This window comes from Dysidea avara, chromosome 3, assembly GCF_963678975.1.
Source record: "Dysidea avara chromosome 3, odDysAvar1.4, whole genome shotgun sequence".
NCBI classification, from domain to species: domain Eukaryota; kingdom Metazoa; phylum Porifera; class Demospongiae; order Dictyoceratida; family Dysideidae; genus Dysidea; species Dysidea avara.
The window spans coordinates 20549236-20568124 of record NC_089274.1 but is presented as its reverse complement, the minus strand read 5'-3'; the positions used below and the strand labels follow the sequence as shown (position 1 = coordinate 20568124).

General features: G+C 38.4%; 6 protein-coding genes across 8 annotated transcripts in view; 2 read left to right on the top strand and 4 right to left on the bottom strand.

Moving 5' to 3' along the window:
- Positions 1 to 1060: 1060 nt before the first annotated feature.
- On the bottom strand, positions 1061 to 8812 carry LOC136250070 (protein archease-like). The gene is made up of 7 exons (XM_066042233.1): positions 8647 to 8812; positions 4432 to 4456; positions 4364 to 4374; positions 4279 to 4310; positions 4142 to 4220; positions 1357 to 1439; positions 1061 to 1313 (listed from the first exon to the last, which is right to left on the bottom strand). The coding sequence occupies exons 1-7, from the start codon at positions 8723 to 8725 to the stop codon at positions 1134 to 1136; spliced, it is 489 nt and encodes a 162-aa protein (XP_065898305.1). The 5' UTR covers positions 8726 to 8812; the 3' UTR covers positions 1061 to 1133.
- On the top strand, positions 8792 to 10713 carry LOC136250059 (uncharacterized). The gene is made up of 2 exons (XM_066042219.1): positions 8792 to 8846; positions 8895 to 10713. Exons 1-2 carry the CDS (start codon positions 8817 to 8819, stop codon positions 9936 to 9938), a joined length of 1074 nt encoding a protein of 357 aa, XP_065898291.1. The 5' UTR covers positions 8792 to 8816; the 3' UTR covers positions 9939 to 10713.
- Positions 9900 to 18548, bottom strand: LOC136250067 (transmembrane protein 18-like). Of its 3 annotated transcripts, XM_066042229.1 has the most exons (7): positions 18468 to 18548; positions 17630 to 17734; positions 17201 to 17575; positions 12013 to 12167; positions 11841 to 11958; positions 11490 to 11544; positions 9900 to 10231 (listed from the first exon to the last, which is right to left on the bottom strand). In XM_066042229.1, the coding sequence occupies exons 4-7, from the start codon at positions 12154 to 12156 to the stop codon at positions 9970 to 9972; spliced, it is 579 nt and encodes a 192-aa protein (XP_065898301.1). In that variant the 5' UTR covers positions 12157 to 12167; positions 17201 to 17575; positions 17630 to 17734; positions 18468 to 18548; the 3' UTR covers positions 9900 to 9969. The 3 variants fall into 3 exon arrangements, with proteins under 3 accessions (XP_065898301.1, XP_065898302.1, XP_065898300.1); XM_066042230.1 differs by lacking the exons at positions 17201 to 17575; positions 17630 to 17734 and having other exon boundaries at positions 9900 to 10089; positions 10138 to 10231; XM_066042228.1 differs by lacking the exons at positions 17201 to 17575; positions 17630 to 17734.
- LOC136250045 (chondroitin sulfate synthase 3-like) lies at positions 12246 to 16648 on the bottom strand. Its single transcript, XM_066042201.1, has 2 exons — positions 14172 to 16648; positions 12246 to 14066 (listed from the first exon to the last, which is right to left on the bottom strand). The coding sequence occupies exons 1-2, from the start codon at positions 14958 to 14960 to the stop codon at positions 12771 to 12773; spliced, it is 2085 nt and encodes a 694-aa protein (XP_065898273.1). The 5' UTR covers positions 14961 to 16648; the 3' UTR covers positions 12246 to 12770.
- On the top strand, positions 15050 to 18664 carry LOC136250043 (chondroitin sulfate synthase 1-like). Its single transcript, XM_066042199.1, has 2 exons — positions 15050 to 16008; positions 17191 to 18664. Exons 1-2 carry the CDS (start codon positions 15142 to 15144, stop codon positions 18472 to 18474), a joined length of 2151 nt encoding a protein of 716 aa, XP_065898271.1. The 5' UTR covers positions 15050 to 15141; the 3' UTR covers positions 18475 to 18664.
- LOC136250065 (tRNA-splicing endonuclease subunit Sen34-like) overlaps positions 18555 to 18889 on the bottom strand; it is an 8513-nt gene continuing 8178 nt past the window's right edge. Inside the window, exon 6 of the mRNA XM_066042225.1 lies at positions 18555 to 18818. Within this exon, the coding sequence (XP_065898297.1) occupies positions 18628 to 18818 (191 nt within the window). The 3' untranslated portion in view covers positions 18555 to 18627. The remainder of the gene's footprint in view (positions 18819 to 18889) is intronic.

Genomic DNA, 18889 nt, shown 5'->3' with positions numbered 1-18889 from the left:
AGTGAAGTAGTTTTGTCTCTGGTGTAATAATGGCCACTCCAATTGATCTAAGCAACAGTCAGATGATCTGGACCATTGTTTGCAAGCAGGATTCCAACGACTTCCACAAACCCATCTGGCTGCCCTGCGCTGAACACTTTCCAGCTGTTTGATGTCACCAGATGAGTGCAGGTACCATACTGGAGAAGCATACTCCAGTATAGGACGGACAAAACATTTATAGACTGCAGCTTTAACAGAAGATGGACATGTATAAAGAGAATGCCGAAGAATATTTAAGGATCTAGTTGCCTTTGCAGCGGTATACTTGACATGGTCCGACCACTTAAGGTGGGAATTGATGAATACACCAAGGTATCGTACAACAGATTTGGTGGATAAAAGATGATTATTTAATCTGTAGCTTGCAGGAGGAGGTGAATGTTTATAAGAAATGCAGACTGCTCACATTTAGAAGGATTTAAGTTTAGTTGCCATTTACGAGACCATTCAAAAACTTTTGACAAATCAGCTTGAAGCATAGCTTGGTCTGATGAAGATACAATTTCCTTGTAGAGGGCTATGATTGTTTTATTAGAGTTATTGACTGTTCTATTAGAGTATATCGATTTTTTTCTGTGATATGTATTTTGACCATCAAGGATTTGTAGTATGGCTCAAATATTCTTCCTATTATGCTAGCATTATGCTCAATGCTTTCAGGCACCTATTAAGTATTATGCTCATAATTATGCCAGCTTAATCAGCGGGTCCCTAACGTATAGACAGATAGCTTGATCAAGCATTAAAGTGCCATGGCCATCTACAGACTAAAGTAGTATTCTAATTGATCATGTGAGCTATCTGTATCAGTATTGATACTCACTTTGAATTCTATCATAATGATATTGGTTGTATCGATACTTTTGTACGTCATATTAACCTCTATCATCCATGGATTTATGAACCCAGATGGTAAAATTTGAAACATTGTTCGTTGAATGGGTTAAAGCAAATGAATAATTCGACACTATAAACGATTATTCAGAAGTGCTGTCCAATGCAATATTAAGAGCTTGGGTCTTATTATTTTGTGAGTGTTAAAAAAAAACAACTTCAGACATTTGCAATATAAACAATGTAAATAGAATACATTAGATATCAATAATAACATAACACTCATGTTTGTCTACAGTATTGTATATTTGCATGTTAGAGTATGTGATAGCCTTGACCTCTGTCCCTTGTGGGTGTTTACTAAGGTCAAATGTCTCGCCATAACCACTAGCCTTGATCTTGAAGTTGACTTGATCGAATTCTGTTATCTTGATGCGCTGTAAGAGGACATACAGACTAGTAACCATAACAACAGCTCACCATGGGAATGAAGAAGGGGTCAGCAGAGAACAAGAACAAAAACTCATCCAAAAAGTGGAACAACAATGACTCCAGATCATCACCTGATTGGGTAAACAAACCAGAATGAAAGACCTAACACCAGGAACTTTCTATTGATTTGTTAGGGTAGTTGATATTTAAGAGTTTAATAAATTATTTCCACTAATTCTATTGCAATTCAAATTCTCAAATAACCCAGTAGGTATGGATATTTGAAACACCAATAATCACTATTTCTGCTTTATAAGCACAGACTCCAGAAAGAGTCAGTTTGTAATAATGCATTATTTTGTATAAACACAAAAAGGGTTATATGGTGTCTGTGATTGCAACAGGAAATCATAGCAGTTGCTAAATCACAGCAATTAATGTCAATGTTTGAGTATTACAGTACGGTTAGGTGCAACTTGGATTGTTTATACAATAATGCCTTTACAAATATGTAGATAACTTAATAAAACAACCATTATTTGAGAACCAAACAAAATGGAGCTTACCATACAATGTTCAGTAATTTTCTGACCTATTTCATGATTTGACCAATAACACAATTCTGTTAAATTCAAGTTCAATTAGTCAGAATATTTATATAACTAGATATGGGGATATATAACCATGAGTCCACAATATTTTTATGGGGGGGGGGGGGGGGGGGGAGAGTGTCAGTATAGCCTGTATAAACACACTAACAGAAGTACAGTATCAAAGCCTCACTCTGTTCTGTAGACTATATCATCATTTCACTTTAGCACTTTCACTGATAAAACTTTAAGCCTTTGTATTCTGCAGAACAAAGTGATGTGTTGATACTCTACTTGTGTACATTCTGGTTTAAACACTCTCATAGCCATGACCTCTTTACTTGTAAGCAGTGTACTCTATTTATAACTGTAGCAAGTAATAAAGGTAGCTGACCATCCATCCATTCTGAAATAGCCAAGGCTGTGAAAAGGATGCAAGCAGTCTTGAAAAAAAAAAAGGGTTAAAAAAGTTATACCGTACGACAGGAAGATTTGACAAATGAAAATTTCGATGAATCAATTAAATTTATCAAATGTTAATCCGTCAAATGTCCATAAGTGCCCTCATGTTTAGATCTATGATTGTCATCATACTGATGAAGTGTAGATTCATCAAATCTTCCTTTGCAACAAGCTTCCCTGGATTATCAATTATTTACACAGCTTTTGACCACTTCAACCATTCAAGATCAAGCACATCTGTGTGCAGTCTCCCATTCTTGTACCTGGCTTAAGGCAATCTCACAACCATCAATGGCCTTTTCTTCACATGACTTTGTCATCGCTCTTCACTTGTAGTTGGGTGTTCCTCTGTTTTCCTTGTCACCTCTTTGTAGTGACCATCTTCTTGGTTGTTCACATGGCTCACCCAACATTATGATACTATAGTTACTGTTGTACATTATGCCATGCTCCAGGAATATCCATGTGTTCTTTGGGAACATCTCTTCTGACCATTCTTGTTCTGGGGATATTTACCACCTTGATTTCTCTTTAGGTTGTCCAGCTTATTTTGACCTATTTGTCAGATGCACCACTCAGTCTTCTTTTATTTCCTCTGCTGCTTCTCAGGCTGGGGTGGCTGCTGTTGGTGAGGAGGCTAAAGATAACCACTATTTGGAAACTGTAAACAACTATGGAAGTGATTTTATTTCTCTAGTTTGTGAGTCATTAAATGTTTGGTCAGCTTTTGCTTTATCGGCCACTTTGGTGATCGTTCAACTGTTAAAAATGGTTTGTCCCGAAAGTAGGAGGCAATACTTGTCAGTCACTGTAATGCCAGAATGGTTCTCAGGCACTGTGCTCTGTATCCAGAGACTTAAGTTAAGTTTTGCAGTTTTAAGTAGTTCTAGTTGCTTGTAAGTTTAGTTCTATAGTTTTTGCTACATTTTCTTGGCTTTGGTACCACAGTTGAAATTCCATGTATTAATGATGACAATTTTCCTTTTGTCGAAACTTCCTATCGTATGGTAAAGCAGGTGGAATGGCCAACTACTACATTAGAATTACTATTTTGCATGTATATGACAGTTATGATAACACTATCTTGCAGTTGTCATTTGGTTGGTAAGTTACCAAATGGCTGCTTGTCATTTGGTTGGTAAGTTACCTGCACAGATTCTCTAATGAGACTACTGAGAAAGCATACCTATCAAATACTCTAATAGTATTCAGATCATTGGCATCAGGTTCAAATCTCAGTGTTCTATTGAATGGAGCTCTGTATACAAATTAATAATCTAACCAGTGCCCTTGTCAGTTATCAATTACATAGAATGGATAGGACAGCCTGAATGGTCTTTTCAAGGTGCTACTGGTAAGTTATGCAATTACATTGGGTATTCCACCATTTTTATCATTGATTGCGTACTGGGATAGGCAGCTTAAGCTGATATTATCCCAGGGAGCTGAAGCATCACAGCTCTAGAAAAATTTACACATACATACATACATAGTAACTATAGTGTACCATTACTAAATAGTTTATTTTTGCATAAAGTAGCTGTATTGGCTGTGTTATTAAATTACTGTAATTATATTTGCAGGCTCACCAGCAAGAACACAACTGTTCTACCTTGAAAGAGCTGGTTCATGCCTGTACCATTGCAATTGTGGAGGTGTTAAAATTGGAAGTGAAATTTTAAATTTAGCAATATCCTTCAATCACTAAAATTAGGTTGCTATTATTTAGTTTCTGAGAACAACAATAATCTGCTAAAATGGTAAATTACAAACAAGGTCACCTGATGCAGTAACTTCTTCCACTGAAGTTGCCTCTACTGTTTCAATCTCCGTCATGTAGCCAAACATTGCCATAGCAACCTACAACATAATGCTCTATCACGTACACATGCACACACACAGTAGCATCATCACTAACTTGTTCAAATGCTTCTGATAATGTGGCACCCCCTATACACATGGTTAAGTACAACAACATACTCCGATAATATACTAAAGGATACAGGAATGCAACCTAGAAGGTAAACATAAACAAGTAAATTATTCTAATAGAACAGTCACATTTACTTACTGGACATCTGCAGTGTGATCAAGGTCTGTTGGAAGGAATAACAGCAAGTGAATAACACAAATTATTAAAATAAACACACACAACCACTTCACAGCTAATCAGTCGTAATGGTCATTTTAAATTTTATTAAGGCCAGGCAGTAGACTACCTGTTTCTCACCAGCCACTTCCTCAACTTTGATGTTGCAGCAGTCATTTTTTTTTACTATTCGTTCATGGGTGGCTACAGAAATCTGGTGACTGGCCAGACTTTTTGTGATTCCAGGGCCTAGCTAGTGTTGGGCGATTAATCGATTATTCAATTAATCTAGATCTTTGTCACAAATCGATTTTACAACTTGTCATGTAGCAAACATCGATTTTTTTAATTGGTACAGCTGGGGCGCCAACAACTTAATTTGTCTACAAGTGGTTTTCAAATTGTTTCAATTAATGTGCTGTTGTGTTGTGTACTGTGGCAGGTGGCAGGTGTAATGGCTGGTAGTCAGCATGTGGCAGGTGTAAAGGTCAGGAACAAGGGAGCATGGCAGCTGAAATAACCAACAGTAAGTTTGTGGCAGGTGAAATGGCCAGTAGTGAAAACGAGCGTGATGAAGACAGTGCTACCAGATCTATTTAAAGCCAGGGAACACTACATTACCTGCCTGGTCTTATTTTGGTTTTCTTCCTGGTGGTGGCAGTATGCCCAAGGATCTACAGAAGCCTGAGAATGTTTATTTAGTGTTTCAGGAAACATTGTTACCAATAAATGATCCTTGGCTAAACCCTGAAAAGGTCAACATGTTAGCCTTTTTAGCTACTTATTTACCATGCTACAACTATCACTTACACAATGTTACAAATATCGAGATTAAATTGAAAATCTAGATTATTTGGCTTCAAATATCTAGATTGCTGAAAATGCAATATTGCCCAACACTAGGCCTAGCTACACAGCATTAGGCCACATAAACATCATCTTCTGATAGTTCAAAATAGCAATGCAGGCGGGTTTATATTTTAACAAGATAGCTGGCTCACATGACTCAGAATGCAACTGCTCTAGCTTTAAGACGCTCTGAATGGCTGTATTCAGCCACCAATGGTACAAAAAAAAATCCTTGATGAGGTAAGAAAAATGGCAACATGGGCAGGGACAAGAAACTAATAAAGATTATGTGGCCCTATAGGCCTAGGAAGGAAGCATGCCATTGTGATTACACATCTAGACAATCTGGGGCATGCACCTTCAGAGACTCTCTGAAAATTGAAAGAATTTCAGCATAATTTATTATGTGTTTGGTATTAAAGTGACTGCTCTATTAGGGTATTTAGATCTTGTTTGGCCAATTTCTGGAACCTGGAGCTACCTGTCATTATTCTAAAACCACAGCTTCAGTAGGCTATCTGTCACTACAATGATTATGAAAGGTTTTCTAAATGTGCTTACACTTTACCACCTTCCTGAAGCAGGGGAAAATTCTAGACATCGAAATGTGTACATGATCAATTATATCAATAATGTGAAGGCAGGGTGAAAAGTGATGTAGGTGGGTGATGAAAAATAAGTAGTCAACTTTGCCTGGCTTAAACTAAACACCCTGTCTTTTCTCTCCAACATTCTGTGAATGCTATCCCACTAGCTATAGGGACCTGTGAGAAGACTTAAAGCAAGGAGTCAGAAACATTGATGTAATAAAAATGACAAGTCCCCCATCCATGGTCACATTCATAAGGCCAATGCATGCATGACACAAAAGCTTATTAGTCATGTAAGGAGGTGACAATGGATATTGCTTTATCGAGTACTTTTTGCGGAATGAAAACACTCTAATAATACATACGCCATTCAAATATTACTTAGGAGTGTAGCCAGAAAATTTTAATAGGCAAGGCACACACATGACGACTTTATTAGGGTTACGGGATACCGCAAACCTACATGTACACTATAAATCATTTTTCATGATTTAGGGTTTTGATTTTACTTAATCCAATGTTACCAAATATTTATGCATTCTTGACTTCTCATTAATTGACATGCAATTCAAATGTTGTCACGGAAACATGAGTTGTCCCCAAGCCAATTAGTGAAAACTATGAACCAAAAATCAGACCAATGAAGAATCATGAGAACTTACTAACAATTCTAAGGTTTGAAGAACATCACTTGTGAGGGACTGACAATAGGATTTGTGAATAATGTGTATAGTTGCTGAAATATGGCAACAAAATGGCCTAAAACAAGATACTGTGGTCGCAAAATTAATTTTTAAATTCATATCACAAGCACTAGAAACATTATTTCTTACAAATGGCTCCATCAGGACCTAGACAAGAAGCCAAACTAGTAGTCTGTTTACACAAATATTAACAACTTGTTTGACAGTCCTGATTTTGTAAAACCACTCATTCACCTACAGGTGCGCCAGCTGCTAATTGTGTTGTTAAACCAGGCACACGCCTGGTTTACTGAAATTGTTTTCGTAAAAATGCACAACACAACACTAAGACCGCCTTAATTACGTAAATTTTGTTCAACAGTCACTCACTATCCCGTAACCTTAAATACAATTCACTCTCAGTTGCAAAATAGATTCTATAATGACTATGCTCAGCGCATTTATTTTTGCTTTAGTAATTACTGTGTAGCAATCAAAGCAAAATTAATTAGGCCATCATTATTAAATTCCTTGTTTCCCATCACTACCTAGTCTGGCAGCGCTTGCCCCTTCACTTTTAGAGTAAAGGTCTGGTAACCGTAGTATATGGTACTTGTGCTACCGGAATAGATGAATTTCATAATAAGGAATTTTAAACTGTTGCCCCTAACAACCTGAATTTATAGTATTTTGTAGGTGGGAATGTCAAAAGTAACATCTCCAATTTTTAAATGGGTAGCATATATAGGTCATGAGATATGACATTTTAAAGTTTGCAGTTTTCCCATACATTATCTATGGGAGAGGGTAACAGTTGCCCCTTCTGGGCAATCACATGGATAATGTATGAGAAAACCACAAATTCAAAATATCATATCTCATGATCTATATACTCCATTATTTTAAAATTTGGAGATGCTAATTGTGAGATTCACAGCTACTAATAATGGTAAATTGAGAAATGACATTAATTGAATTTGTTGTTTTGGGCAACTGTTGCCTCCTCTCATAGACAATGTATGGAAAAATGACAAACTTTAAAATGCTATATCTCATGACACATATATGCTATCCTTTTAAAATTTGGAGATGTTACTATAGACATTTACCCCTACAAATATTGTAAAATTCAGGTTGCTAGGGGCAACTTTAGTTATTATGAAATTCATCCATTCAAATGTGGTTTCAAATTGCGTGTAACGTAATAAATTAACTGTTCAGGCTGTTGTAACTTGGCGAAGAAAGCACAAAACTTCATACTTCTCAATGTAAGTCTTTACGGTATGTGTATCTTGGAGTCTCACTCGGAGAGTATCAGCTGCTTTCCAACTATTCCGAATTCGGTCACCATGGTTATTGTGTTATTCATGGCGCAAACTACACATTTTATGTCACTAATACCTATTTAAACTGGATACTGCGAATTGATTGGTTCTATCACTATAGTAGTAGTAGCACAGGTACCATATGCTACGGTCACCAGATCCTTACTCTAAAAGCAAACGGGTGGGCGCTGCCAGACTAATCACCACCCGCATCACTTTTTAGGTAGCTCCACCAAATTTTAACTATTTGATTATAGATCACGTGAATGCACTATTTCACGATGGAAGAGGCACAGAGTGACTAAACTTTAAGGTAAATGCATTAGCTGTACATATAAACTAGTAGGACGGAAGTCCCTCCACTCTTGTTCCACAAGGTGCATAGGTGTACAAACCTGGCAGCCTTCAAGATCAAGATACTTTAATAGAGCAGTCAGAGACTGAAATAACAAGATTAATGTATAATTAATAATCAATAATCACCTCCCACCCGCATCAGTTTTGTTCCACTGAGTGACGGGAAACAAGCAATGTAAGAATGATGGACTTATAATGCACAGATGTGCTACATTGTATGTAACTATCTAAAGTGATCAAGGGATGGGGAGTTATAGTTTGATTGTTAATTATACTCGCACCATCCGGACTAGCCGTTCTTCCATGCTGGAGTGTTACATATACAACAACAATTAATACAATATACTAACACAAAGGGAGTAACACATTCCACATCACAGCACATCTACTTACACTCATATTGCCTATCACTAACAACACTAGTAGAGCTAGAGGGAAGATCACACGGCGCGTCTAATGCTAAAGCAGCCATCACTACTAACTCCTATAGCACAGTTACACAACTAATTGCAATGTATTCTTAATAATGCGCGGATTCTAATTGTTTGGTGCGATTGGACCCCATGGACAGCAAACTAGTCACGCACTTACAGGTTAGCCCAGTAGTTTCAACTGATAAAATTTTATTATAATAATAACAGGCGACCATTCGTGGATACTTATTGCGGAGGCGTCTGATATATGAAGTACGCGAGCAATATTGGATGGTTGCTAAGGAACTAGAACCGGATTTACAGAAAGACATGATCACGTGGGGCAGTAATATAAATATTATCAGTATTCCACACTTTATAACAAGCACACAACCACACAGCAGTGGAACTGATTGCTTGAAACAAACCAGTTATAGTAAGAGCAAGAAAAAGAAAGTGAAGACGATTAGTACTCAGACAGAATCACCTGCCACTTCTCGACCTGGTGTACGTTATATGGAGAGATCTCCTAGTCAAGAATTAGTTGACTCATTTAGTTCATTATCATCAGTAGACCACAACCCTGTACCACCCACCATTAAGACTATCACCATGGAGACCACTAAACATAATTTAATGAAGAATAAAGATGCAACTACCAACAAACATCACAAGAAGAAACGAAAGCATGTCACCAGTAGCACACCGTATGTGGCGTCTGATATTACACTGACCACTCAGGATATCACTCAGGATACTCATCCCACTAACCCACCACACCACCCATTCAAACATACTAGAGAATCTCATTCCTCAGTGATTCATGATACCAGTATACCAGCTAGTCAAACTAGCCTCACTAGCACACCAGTAAAGTCTACGTACCAATCTATTCTCACCAGAGAAATAGTCACTCAAGCCAGCTATACCAGCACACCACTCACCCAGGCTAGCTACACTAGCACACCAGTAAAATGTAATGATATACAACTTGGCAGAGAAGTTTTGCCTTATCCAATAGTCAGTCATGCTAGCTACACTAACACACCACTTGCTCAGATTAGCTATGATAGCATACCTGTGCACTATAACACACCACAACACTCCAGGGAAGTGTCCTCATTACAACAACCTATTGTCACTGTTTCTAACTCACAGATTAGACAAGATGTCGCTCGGTGGAGCAAGTTTGAACAGCTAAAGGCTAAGTACTTATCACAAGACCACCCTGTATCACTGCAGACCAGATTGCTTAAACACAATCTCACATGAACACCTGTGTGATATTTTGAGTTATTGAATGTCATTTGGTCTTCTTGGCTTCCTTCCTTTGCTGCTGTTTAGTGCTTCTCCTTTCAGAAGCCTTCTTCTTCAGAACTGCTACTTTCACCATCATTTTCCATGCCATGTGAAGCCATGAAACCTGGAAAGTATTGATTAGCATAACCCATACAACATAGACACAACTCACGATGATTATGAAGCAGTTGAAGATGATTGGTACTGCAAGTATTACAAATATGAAGAATCCAGAAGAGTCAAAGTACTGTGTGTTGGTGAATAATCTGCCAAACAGAATCCATTCAGACTATGTACATTAATTATTATTATACTGATTCTATGGAATCTTAACTAAGTAGCTGCATTTAAAAAGTTCATCAGAGGTGTATAACATCTAGTTATTGATTCAGAACTTTGAAAGTATCACCCTATCACTTGCCATATGGTATACTCTCTTATTATTAACTCTTGGTATAATTTACTAGGATTTGGGGTGTGTGTGCTACACTAAACAGTGTGTATCACTTGAGATGCTTGGAAATCAATTAAGTCATTAGCAAACTATATAATTCTACTGGTTGTGGTCGTCATGAATCATTATGTAATAATCTTCTACAATATACCATAGTCATATATACATGACTGTACTAAGAGTTATACACAGCAGCACAACACAACAAATTTCTACAAGATTGCATCAAGAGTTCATGAACTCTTGATTGTTTCAGTAACTATTAGATACAAGTGATGTAATACATTAAATACTTCAAAAGTACTAATATATAACTAGTTATTCCTAACTATGCCAGTTCATTGCATGGCACCCCTCTTCCACCCTACATCTCTATAGAAAGCCAAGCCAAGCCTAAAGAGCCAAGTAACTACTAATCATGTTGTGATGAGAGTCATTACTATCAAAACTGTAATAGCATCAGCCAAATTGAGTGGGTTGATTTGATGGGAAGGACATAGCAGAAATTGATGTGAAATGGTCATAAATTTGCTTGCAAGTAATTAATAATTTGGGGGCATGCATAAACACAATATATACAACACCCAGTTCCATTCTTCCCCTTGGTGAGGTAGATATATCTGAGTACAATAGTCAAAAAAATTTATGAAATCTAATATGAAAATTCAGATAGTAACTAGTCGTTCACTTGCACATAAAGTAACTAAATAGTTATGTGGGATAAATGTAATGAGTAAATAGTTACAGTTTTCCCCACCCCGGTGGTTGTTCTGCTGCACATAGTAAAGATAAGATCACATTAATTTTATGGAGTTTCAGTGTTAATGGTTTACACCAGTCAAAAGTTGTGCTGTTAACTTTGTTAAGACCATATAAGTGGACTACTTTACAAATATTTAATGACCACACCAGTCTTCACACTCAATAACACAGGCTCATTCTTCACAGTAGATAAGTGCTATGATATGGAACTTCACAGGAAATCTTGTGATCATGCTTATGCACAAATGTGGTTGGTCACAAAACCGTAAATTTCTTTATCACAGTTGTAATATTATAAGGTTAATTACCGGTAGTTATCAGCTGCAAATCTGTTGATCCACTCACTGCCAGCACATGTAAGGGCTGTAGGATGGAATAGTAACATGTCACACACACACACACACACCTGCTGTAAACTTCCTCCATCAAACAACAATTGCTTCACTATAATGAATACATACACCATATCCCATCTATTGTGGACACTTAAAACCATGCTGGTAATACTGAAGTACCCTCTTAAGTGAGGTGTCCTGATTTTGGGGCTCTAAATGTGTATATAGAAATGAGACCATAGACAAGTGTTTACATTAATTTGAAGGGGTTTCATTGTAATTCAAAATATTTACAAGATGTTATGAACCCTTTATAACACTTACCTAATAGCACTAGGATGACAGCTTGTATGTTGAAATGTCCCCAGCTGAGAATAATGGTAACAAATGTCAACAAATGGAACACCATTAAGATGATGATCCACGGTTCTGTCCACTCCACCTAACACACAATACAACACAGTAAGGATGGAGGGGGGGAGGGGGGGGTACTTACTGCCTCTACAAAGTACACTATTTGGTCCCACTGAGAGTAAGCTCCATTAGGCCAGAGTGATGACTCATTAGCACCCAAGAATGTTTCCAAACTGGACCAGAATGTGTTGCTAGCATTCTCTATGGACGTCCACAAAGTATCCATGACTACTATTACTAGAATAGAAACCATTCAAATATATAATATTATACGCCAGGTGTGGTAACAAAGAATCACATTTCACACAACAACTATGTAAGGCATATACTGCAGGTGCACTGAAAACTGACTACATTGTAAACTAAGAAAGTTGAAGCCGCTAATAGCTACCATGCAGCTGACTTCCTCGAGTGTCCGGTCAGTTAATAACTGTTATACACATTTCACACCCTGTGTGGCAAAACCACCTTCAGAATAATAGCACATGAAGTCATGCTATATGTTCTCTTGTGCATTTGGTAATAGACTTTTGTACGAGTTTTACCTCATCATGCATCACTAGAACCAATAATTTTCACATATACATAGTTCTGTGTTCCCTATTACTTAAACAATCTTTTACTGTGGAAGTACCGTCAGGGTTCGGTAATCAAAATGCACCACTGAAGTTTTGTGAATGCCACTCAGTGTTTATAAACTTTATTGACTTGAAGGCCACATAACTATTAACTGCATGACCCTCAGTGGTACTGTATGATAGTTGATTAATAAAATTTCATATTTATACACATGACTGTGTTGTATACAGGTTAAAAATTATCTAGTTGTTAGTGTATAGACTAGTCATTAGCTAACAAGTTAGAGTCAATAGTTCGTATTGATGGTAGTCCAGATGCCACAACGGCATTGTACAGTTGAAATGAGTCTGATTGTTGGCTGGCAATGGGGTACATGTCAGTGATGGACTTGGTGTGCTCTAAGTCTTTGTAAAATATGCAGAACACGTCATAATTGTTGTGCAGTACATTGCTGGGTTCTTTAGACTCAACTGGAACAGGAAAATAGGCGCTATGGCTTTTCCTTGTCTGGAGCAGACAATTATCAACAAAAGCTTTATTAAAGCTGTACTGTGGGTGCATTATAACTAGCAAATCATCGGGAAGGAAGTAGGACTCAGTGTCGTTAGTCATTGTTTCAGCGGTGAGACTGGTTATTCCAAACACAGTGGAGAAGAGAGATCCTTGATCCATTGTGAGCAGTTTCGGGCTAACATACAATAACTGCATCTCTGTGATTTCTTCAGCTAACTGAGTTCTCTTGTCATCTTCACAGTCTGATCCACTGTATAGTACAAAGGAGAGGTGAATGTGGTCGGTGAGTGAAGGATAGAGCCTGCGATAATGACCAGCAAATTTTGAATAAGTCTGTGACGCTGGCTGGCATGCATCAAGGAACAATAAAATGTTGATTCTGAATGGCTTTGTGTGATAATCCAGTTTAGCAACGTTGACTAACACAGGATCAATAAAAGGTTTTACATACTCCAATCGATAAGTACTGTTGGTTCTGGTTTGTTGATTGTAGAGTACAGTAAATATTGTGTAGTCAACTCCTCTAGACATGTCCACTCTGTAATAAGCACTGGGGATGTCCATAATTTTATATTGTACTCTAGTTTGCTTCTTGAGCAGTAGCACTGCATTTTGTGCTATGACTTCAATAGTTTGTAGGTCTCCACCAAGAGCTGGTCTAGTAGGAAGGGTGGATGATAGCTCATATACTCCTTGTGAGGATATAGACCTGTATACTACAACATCGTGACCATTTGATGGCTTGTATGGGGAGTTCACTTTAATAGTCACATCATCTTTGCGTATTGCTCTCCCCACCACAGACAACATCATGTCTGGAGACATCGACTTGCTCACACGATTTTGTCTCTCCTTTAGACTAGTTAATTCTTGTACTGTCTCATTGTACTGCATCTCAGTGAAGAACTTGTGTATGTGAAACATGGCGTCAGGCTTCTTGAACGAATGCACTGTAATGACATTCTTTAGTCGCTTGTCGGAATAAAGTTGTGGTCCAGCGAACATCTTTCCATGAGAGTAATCAGCAAAGAACAAGTCTCTCATCTGTTAAAAACAATACAACTGGCTAATACACACACTATATATGTATAGCTATATAGCTATACGGTGCATGCATACAAGCTATTTTAGTTACACTATAATACTTACTTCAAAGGACCAGGTGCATTGTATCTTTGCTTTACGGATCATACAGCGGCCAACTTCCACATCCTCATTGTAAGACACCACTACATTTTTCATACAGTCCTCAATGTGTGGTACGAGCCTCTTCAGGGCACCACGAGAATATATTATTCCAGGTCCACCCATGCAGTAATGCTCATCTTCCTTCAACTTGATTCTTGCCAAATCTTCCTTCTTCCCCATACCTGGCTGGCCTATGTAAAGGCCCTCAGAAGCATTGAAGCGACTCAGGAACTTCATTAACTTGTCAACACGCAGGTAAACGTCATCGTCAGCACGCATAAACCAATCATAATCATCGATGAAATTGTCGTGCATGTATTTCAACATCATGAACACTTTCTTCTGCGGTGGGTACGTATCATCCACTCCCGGCAAGGCCACCACGTCCAATCCAGCTTTTTCAGGGTAGTTGTTTCCAGGGGACAGCATAGAGAAAAAAGTTAGCTTACTGGCATGTGCTCCCCATGTTGTGTGGACGGCGTGAGCGCGCGTCGGCAACAAATGCTCGGCGGCTACTACTCCGACGTAGAGAAACTCTCTGTTCTTCGTCTCGTTAGGCGCATTATACAAGTACTGAGTTAGCAGAACTGGAAACGCCTGCAACTTTATCTGCACTGTAACTCCAATAAACTCTGGCAGATAAAATCCAAGTAAAAATCCACAAGCTATCGCAACAATAGCGAGACGAGGCGGGGCTCTATTGACCGATCTGCTCGTTCTACTCATCTCAACTACTACTAACGACTTCATTACTACACTAGCTATAAATTAACTATATTTCTCTGATTCTGTTTGACCGTCTAAGAAGGTATAATAAAAACAAAGAATCCTTAAACCTGCTGAAGCCTTTTCCAGAATGTCGGTATCTTGTCGCATTCCATTAGACTCTACGAAAAGTAAAGTCACTTAGAACATTTTAGAACGTGTAGCTATGAGTAGTGTTAGCGAAGGAGACGATTATCTTCCGATCGAGGATGGCATTAAAATCAGCAGGACTAAACAACATGTGTTGAAGCGCCTTCCACCGGGTGTAGCAATACTCGTGGTATTTCTGTTCAGCGTATTCGTCGGAGTGATACTACAACTAAGCAGCGAACTACTGTTCAGGCCTCACGTAGCTTTAGTCATGTACGTGGCGGGACAGGTGCCGCAAGCTGACCAGGCGATGCAAGCCGCGGGAAGCCACGTGGATAACGCGGCAAACGAAGACAAGAACAAACCGTTGCAGCGTCCACAATTTGTTACTGAAGAATTGAATTCAAAATGGCTCTCACTGGGGTTGATAAGCATCCCTAACACAGCAGATGTGGCTACAACACAAGTGAAGGCTATCAGCATGACCTGGGGTAGTGAGCTAGCTAAACAAATTGTACACACCAACTTGGACTTGAAATATTCCAACAGTAAACTGAACATGGTATACCTGAACAGGACGAAAGACCCAACTTATGCTGAACTGATTCTGGAGACACTGAGAAGTGTGGATAATGCTACGCTGAACAACGAGTACAAATGGGTCATCTGGACACATTACCAACTCTATATAAATACTGATATACTACGTAAACTGTTACTAGCTATGGACCCCTCCTTCCCTGTAGTAGCCAGCATTGAGCATCCAGAGAGTGGATTGAAAGTGCCACCAATTATTATACTATCATTTCCTGCCATTTCCATACTAAGCAGTAGACTAGACACAGTGTTCTACAGTCGTGATGGAGAATCGATAGAAATTCAGCCACATCAGATGATTCTAATGGGAGTTAAATATGTGAACTTACAAAACATCAACAAAAAGGTATCATTATAAGGAACTGTATGTCCTATTAGTGTTATCTGTGTGTACCAAGTTGTGTTAGCTTCACTTGATCCAATATATCATGGGAAGGCACTAAGTGTTAATGATGACAAATACCAAGGCAATGTGTGACCTGGGCAGGGCTGCCTCAGCTACAGCCAATAGCTTGTTAAGGACATAATCAGAACACAATGTTGCAGCTATGTGTTATCAGTGTGTGAACACTTTGTCAAAGAAGACAACAAACAAAACTGTTTACAGCATATCTGTGTAGTCTACACTTTATTCCACCTAGCATCAAGGCTTTAGGGGGGATAAGACCATGCATACTTAATTGATTATTGATTCTATGTTGAATGTACAAACTGAGTTTTCCAATGCACTGAGTGCAGTACACAAATCACATGTTGATCATTGCAAGTTAGTTTGGTCACTTGTTTTATAGTTTATACCAACACTGGGCCAGTTTGCACAAATTTTTTTCTACAACTTGTTGACCTGTTGACCCTAGTCTTGCATAACCAGAGTTTGCCAGACCCCTATTTCTCCTTATCAATTGGAGGTAAAGATTATATACATATAAGTACCTTTCAGATTGGTAAGCACTATGCAGAGAATAAGGGTCTGACTATGTTATACTGTGAAATTATTTGTTTGTGCAGTACACACAATTCAATAGGTATAGCCCAAGTACAGGCAAATGACAACTGTATATCCAAGGTATACCTTTAAACTCCCATATATCTTCTCTTGACATATTTGACTATTTCAAAATCAATCCAAAATGTAGCTAGCTGGAATGTAACATTATTTCTTGCTTTTACTAAAACATTTGAAGTATACGAAATTAGCTTGGGAACCATGAAGGTAAACAACGATCATGTTACTACATGTAATGAATATTTAGTCACGTCAGCAATTGACCAGTCCCCAAATGACATAATATCACATTTCAATTAGTATCACTAACTACACTGGTAATAAATTATAAATTGTCTTGTACATAAATGGACAAAAATTAGTAACAATACAACACTAGTATTACACCATACCGTGGCCACAACTCCTATAACGTAGTAAACACACACCCTACGCACATTGTGTTCACTGTATATGTACAAGACAGTAGCTCTCCAATGAGTATGGTATGTTTTACAGATTAATTATAATTACATTTTATAGCTTCACCCACCAGCTAAGAAGTTATTCCTGAAGGTGAATGATCAAATGTTGATTGAACGATTGACCACTATTGATACACTATCTGAGTCACTGATAATTGGACCAATCATAGATCCCACTCTCATGTTCAAACTAGGCTACTACCTTTATGAGGAGCTTTACACTGAGCTAGAGAAGAAGCTTGATGAGATAGTGAAGTATCATAATTTGATGCAGAATAAAGTGCCAGCAAGATTGAGCAACCACGAGGTATGGCCAAATGGTATCAACCCGCCATTTAAGCCTCACATTGGTGAAGACAACATTCCCTGGGACCAGTATGACTACTCCACTAGTACAGAACTGAGCAGTTTACTGGAACACAACAATGAACAAGTCAAGAGACCTGAAAAACGAGCAATACAGAACATGTTAGCATATACTAGAGATAGCTGCTCACTTTTCCTATCTGACAACTCCAACTCCAGTGCTCTAGAAGTTAAGGAGATTAAGAAGAGGTTCAGTCCAGGGTATGGGTATGAGTATCGCATGATATTATCCAGTCCTAGTGGAGAAGAAGCTGATGAGGATACATACCTGATGAAGACTGCTGTACCACTAGGTGATGCCATTGAAGAAGTGATTGCACCAACCAGTGCCGACATGCATGTCAATATAATCCTACCGTTAACTACGGTGGATGATAAGTTTAAACTGTTTATGAGGAACTACGAGGCTGTGTGCCTCAAGAACAAGCTACCCCTGGATATAACTGTTAGCCTTCATGTTGTCATGTTTCAAATGTTTGAACTGACTCAACTAAAGAAGTTAGTTTACCATTATGTCACAGACTATCCACATGCTAATATTACAATGCAAGAAGCTGAAGAAGCTACTAACTTGATGCAAGCAGCTTTCTTTAAGGCTTCTGCCCTGGACGATAACCCGCTCATCTGGTTTACTAACACGTCATTCCAGTTCTCAGCAGAATTTATCCAACAGTGTGCACTGTTCCCATACAAACACAAAATCTACTTTCCAATACCTCGTAATTCCAAAGGATCTGCGTGGGTACACGACTCGTATACGAACGTGTGCGGATATACTAGTGATATCAGGACAGCTAATCGTTACGTGGAGACCCTGGCCGACGAGGAAGGTGAATTAAGTTATGACATTTTCGACTGGTACGTTAAACACCAGTCACTGGAGTTAGTGCGGAGCCCCACACCAGAAGTAAAGGAGGTTGATCCTCCCAAACATTCACAAGACAATAAAGACGATAAATCACTACTCACCACTTAAATTAGCTATCCTCCTGCTTCATGTCCAGCTACTACACATTTGATTGTGGTTTTTAAGCAATTACAGTATTTCCGTTGTAATTCAATATTTGTATGAATACAATGCAATTTAAAAATACATGTACAATAATTTGAAATCTATGTACAAAGTGATCTATGTAATTCCAGTCCACTGTACAGTAATATAGACTAATTCTCCATTAGAGGTGTTTTGGGAACATAGTAGCACATTCTTCTTCACCTTAGTAGTCACCCTACCAGCTAGTATCAGTTGTTGAGTGGAGAACACTTCACTACTATCCTTCACTATTGCCACATAGTGAGAGTGTACTAGGAATGGGTCACCTGAGGAAGATAACATAGGTGATTCTAAGGGAAGGGGGTGAGGAGCAACATTGGCTGTGAAAATTGACTTT

Excerpts from the sequence above, each read along its gene's own strand:
- LOC136250070 (XM_066042233.1), bottom strand. The coding sequence starts at position 8,725 with ATGGCTGCTTTAGCATTAGACGCGCCGTGTGATCTTCCCTCTAGCTCT. Across the intron at positions 4,221-4,278 it reads TATCAGAAGCATTTGAACAA|GTTGCTATGGCAATGTTTGG; the intron begins GTTAGTGATGAT and ends ATTATGTTGTAG. Across the intron at positions 1,440-4,141 it reads GGAAGAAGTTACTGCATCAG|GTGATGATCTGGAGTCATTG; the intron begins GTGACCTTGTTT and ends TTACCCAATCAG.
- LOC136250059 (XM_066042219.1), top strand. The coding sequence starts at position 8,817 with ATGGACAGCAAACTAGTCACGCACTTACAG. Across the intron at positions 8,847-8,894 it reads AACTAGTCACGCACTTACAG|GCGACCATTCGTGGATACTT; the intron begins GTTAGCCCAGTA and ends TAATAATAACAG.
- LOC136250067 (XM_066042229.1), bottom strand. The coding sequence starts at position 12,156 with ATGGATACTTTGTGGACGTCCATAGAGAATGCTAGCAACACATTCTGG. Across the intron at positions 11,959-12,012 it reads TAGTGTACTTTGTAGAGGCA|GTGGAGTGGACAGAACCGTG; the intron begins GTAAGTACCCCC and ends ATTGTGTGTTAG. Across the intron at positions 11,545-11,840 it reads TGTCATCCTAGTGCTATTAG|CCCTTACATGTGCTGGCAGT; the intron begins GTAAGTGTTATA and ends TCCATCCTACAG.
- LOC136250045 (XM_066042201.1), bottom strand. The coding sequence starts at position 14,960 with ATGAAGTCGTTAGTAGTAGTTGAGATGAGTAGAACGAGCAGATCGGTC. Across the intron at positions 14,067-14,171 it reads AATGCACCTGGTCCTTTGAA|ATGAGAGACTTGTTCTTTGC; the intron begins GTAAGTATTATA and ends TGTTTTTAACAG.
- LOC136250043 (XM_066042199.1), top strand. The coding sequence starts at position 15,142 with ATGAGTAGTGTTAGCGAAGGAGACGATTATCTTCCGATCGAGGATGGC. Across the intron at positions 16,009-17,190 it reads TACAAAACATCAACAAAAAG|CTTCACCCACCAGCTAAGAA; the intron begins GTATCATTATAA and ends TACATTTTATAG.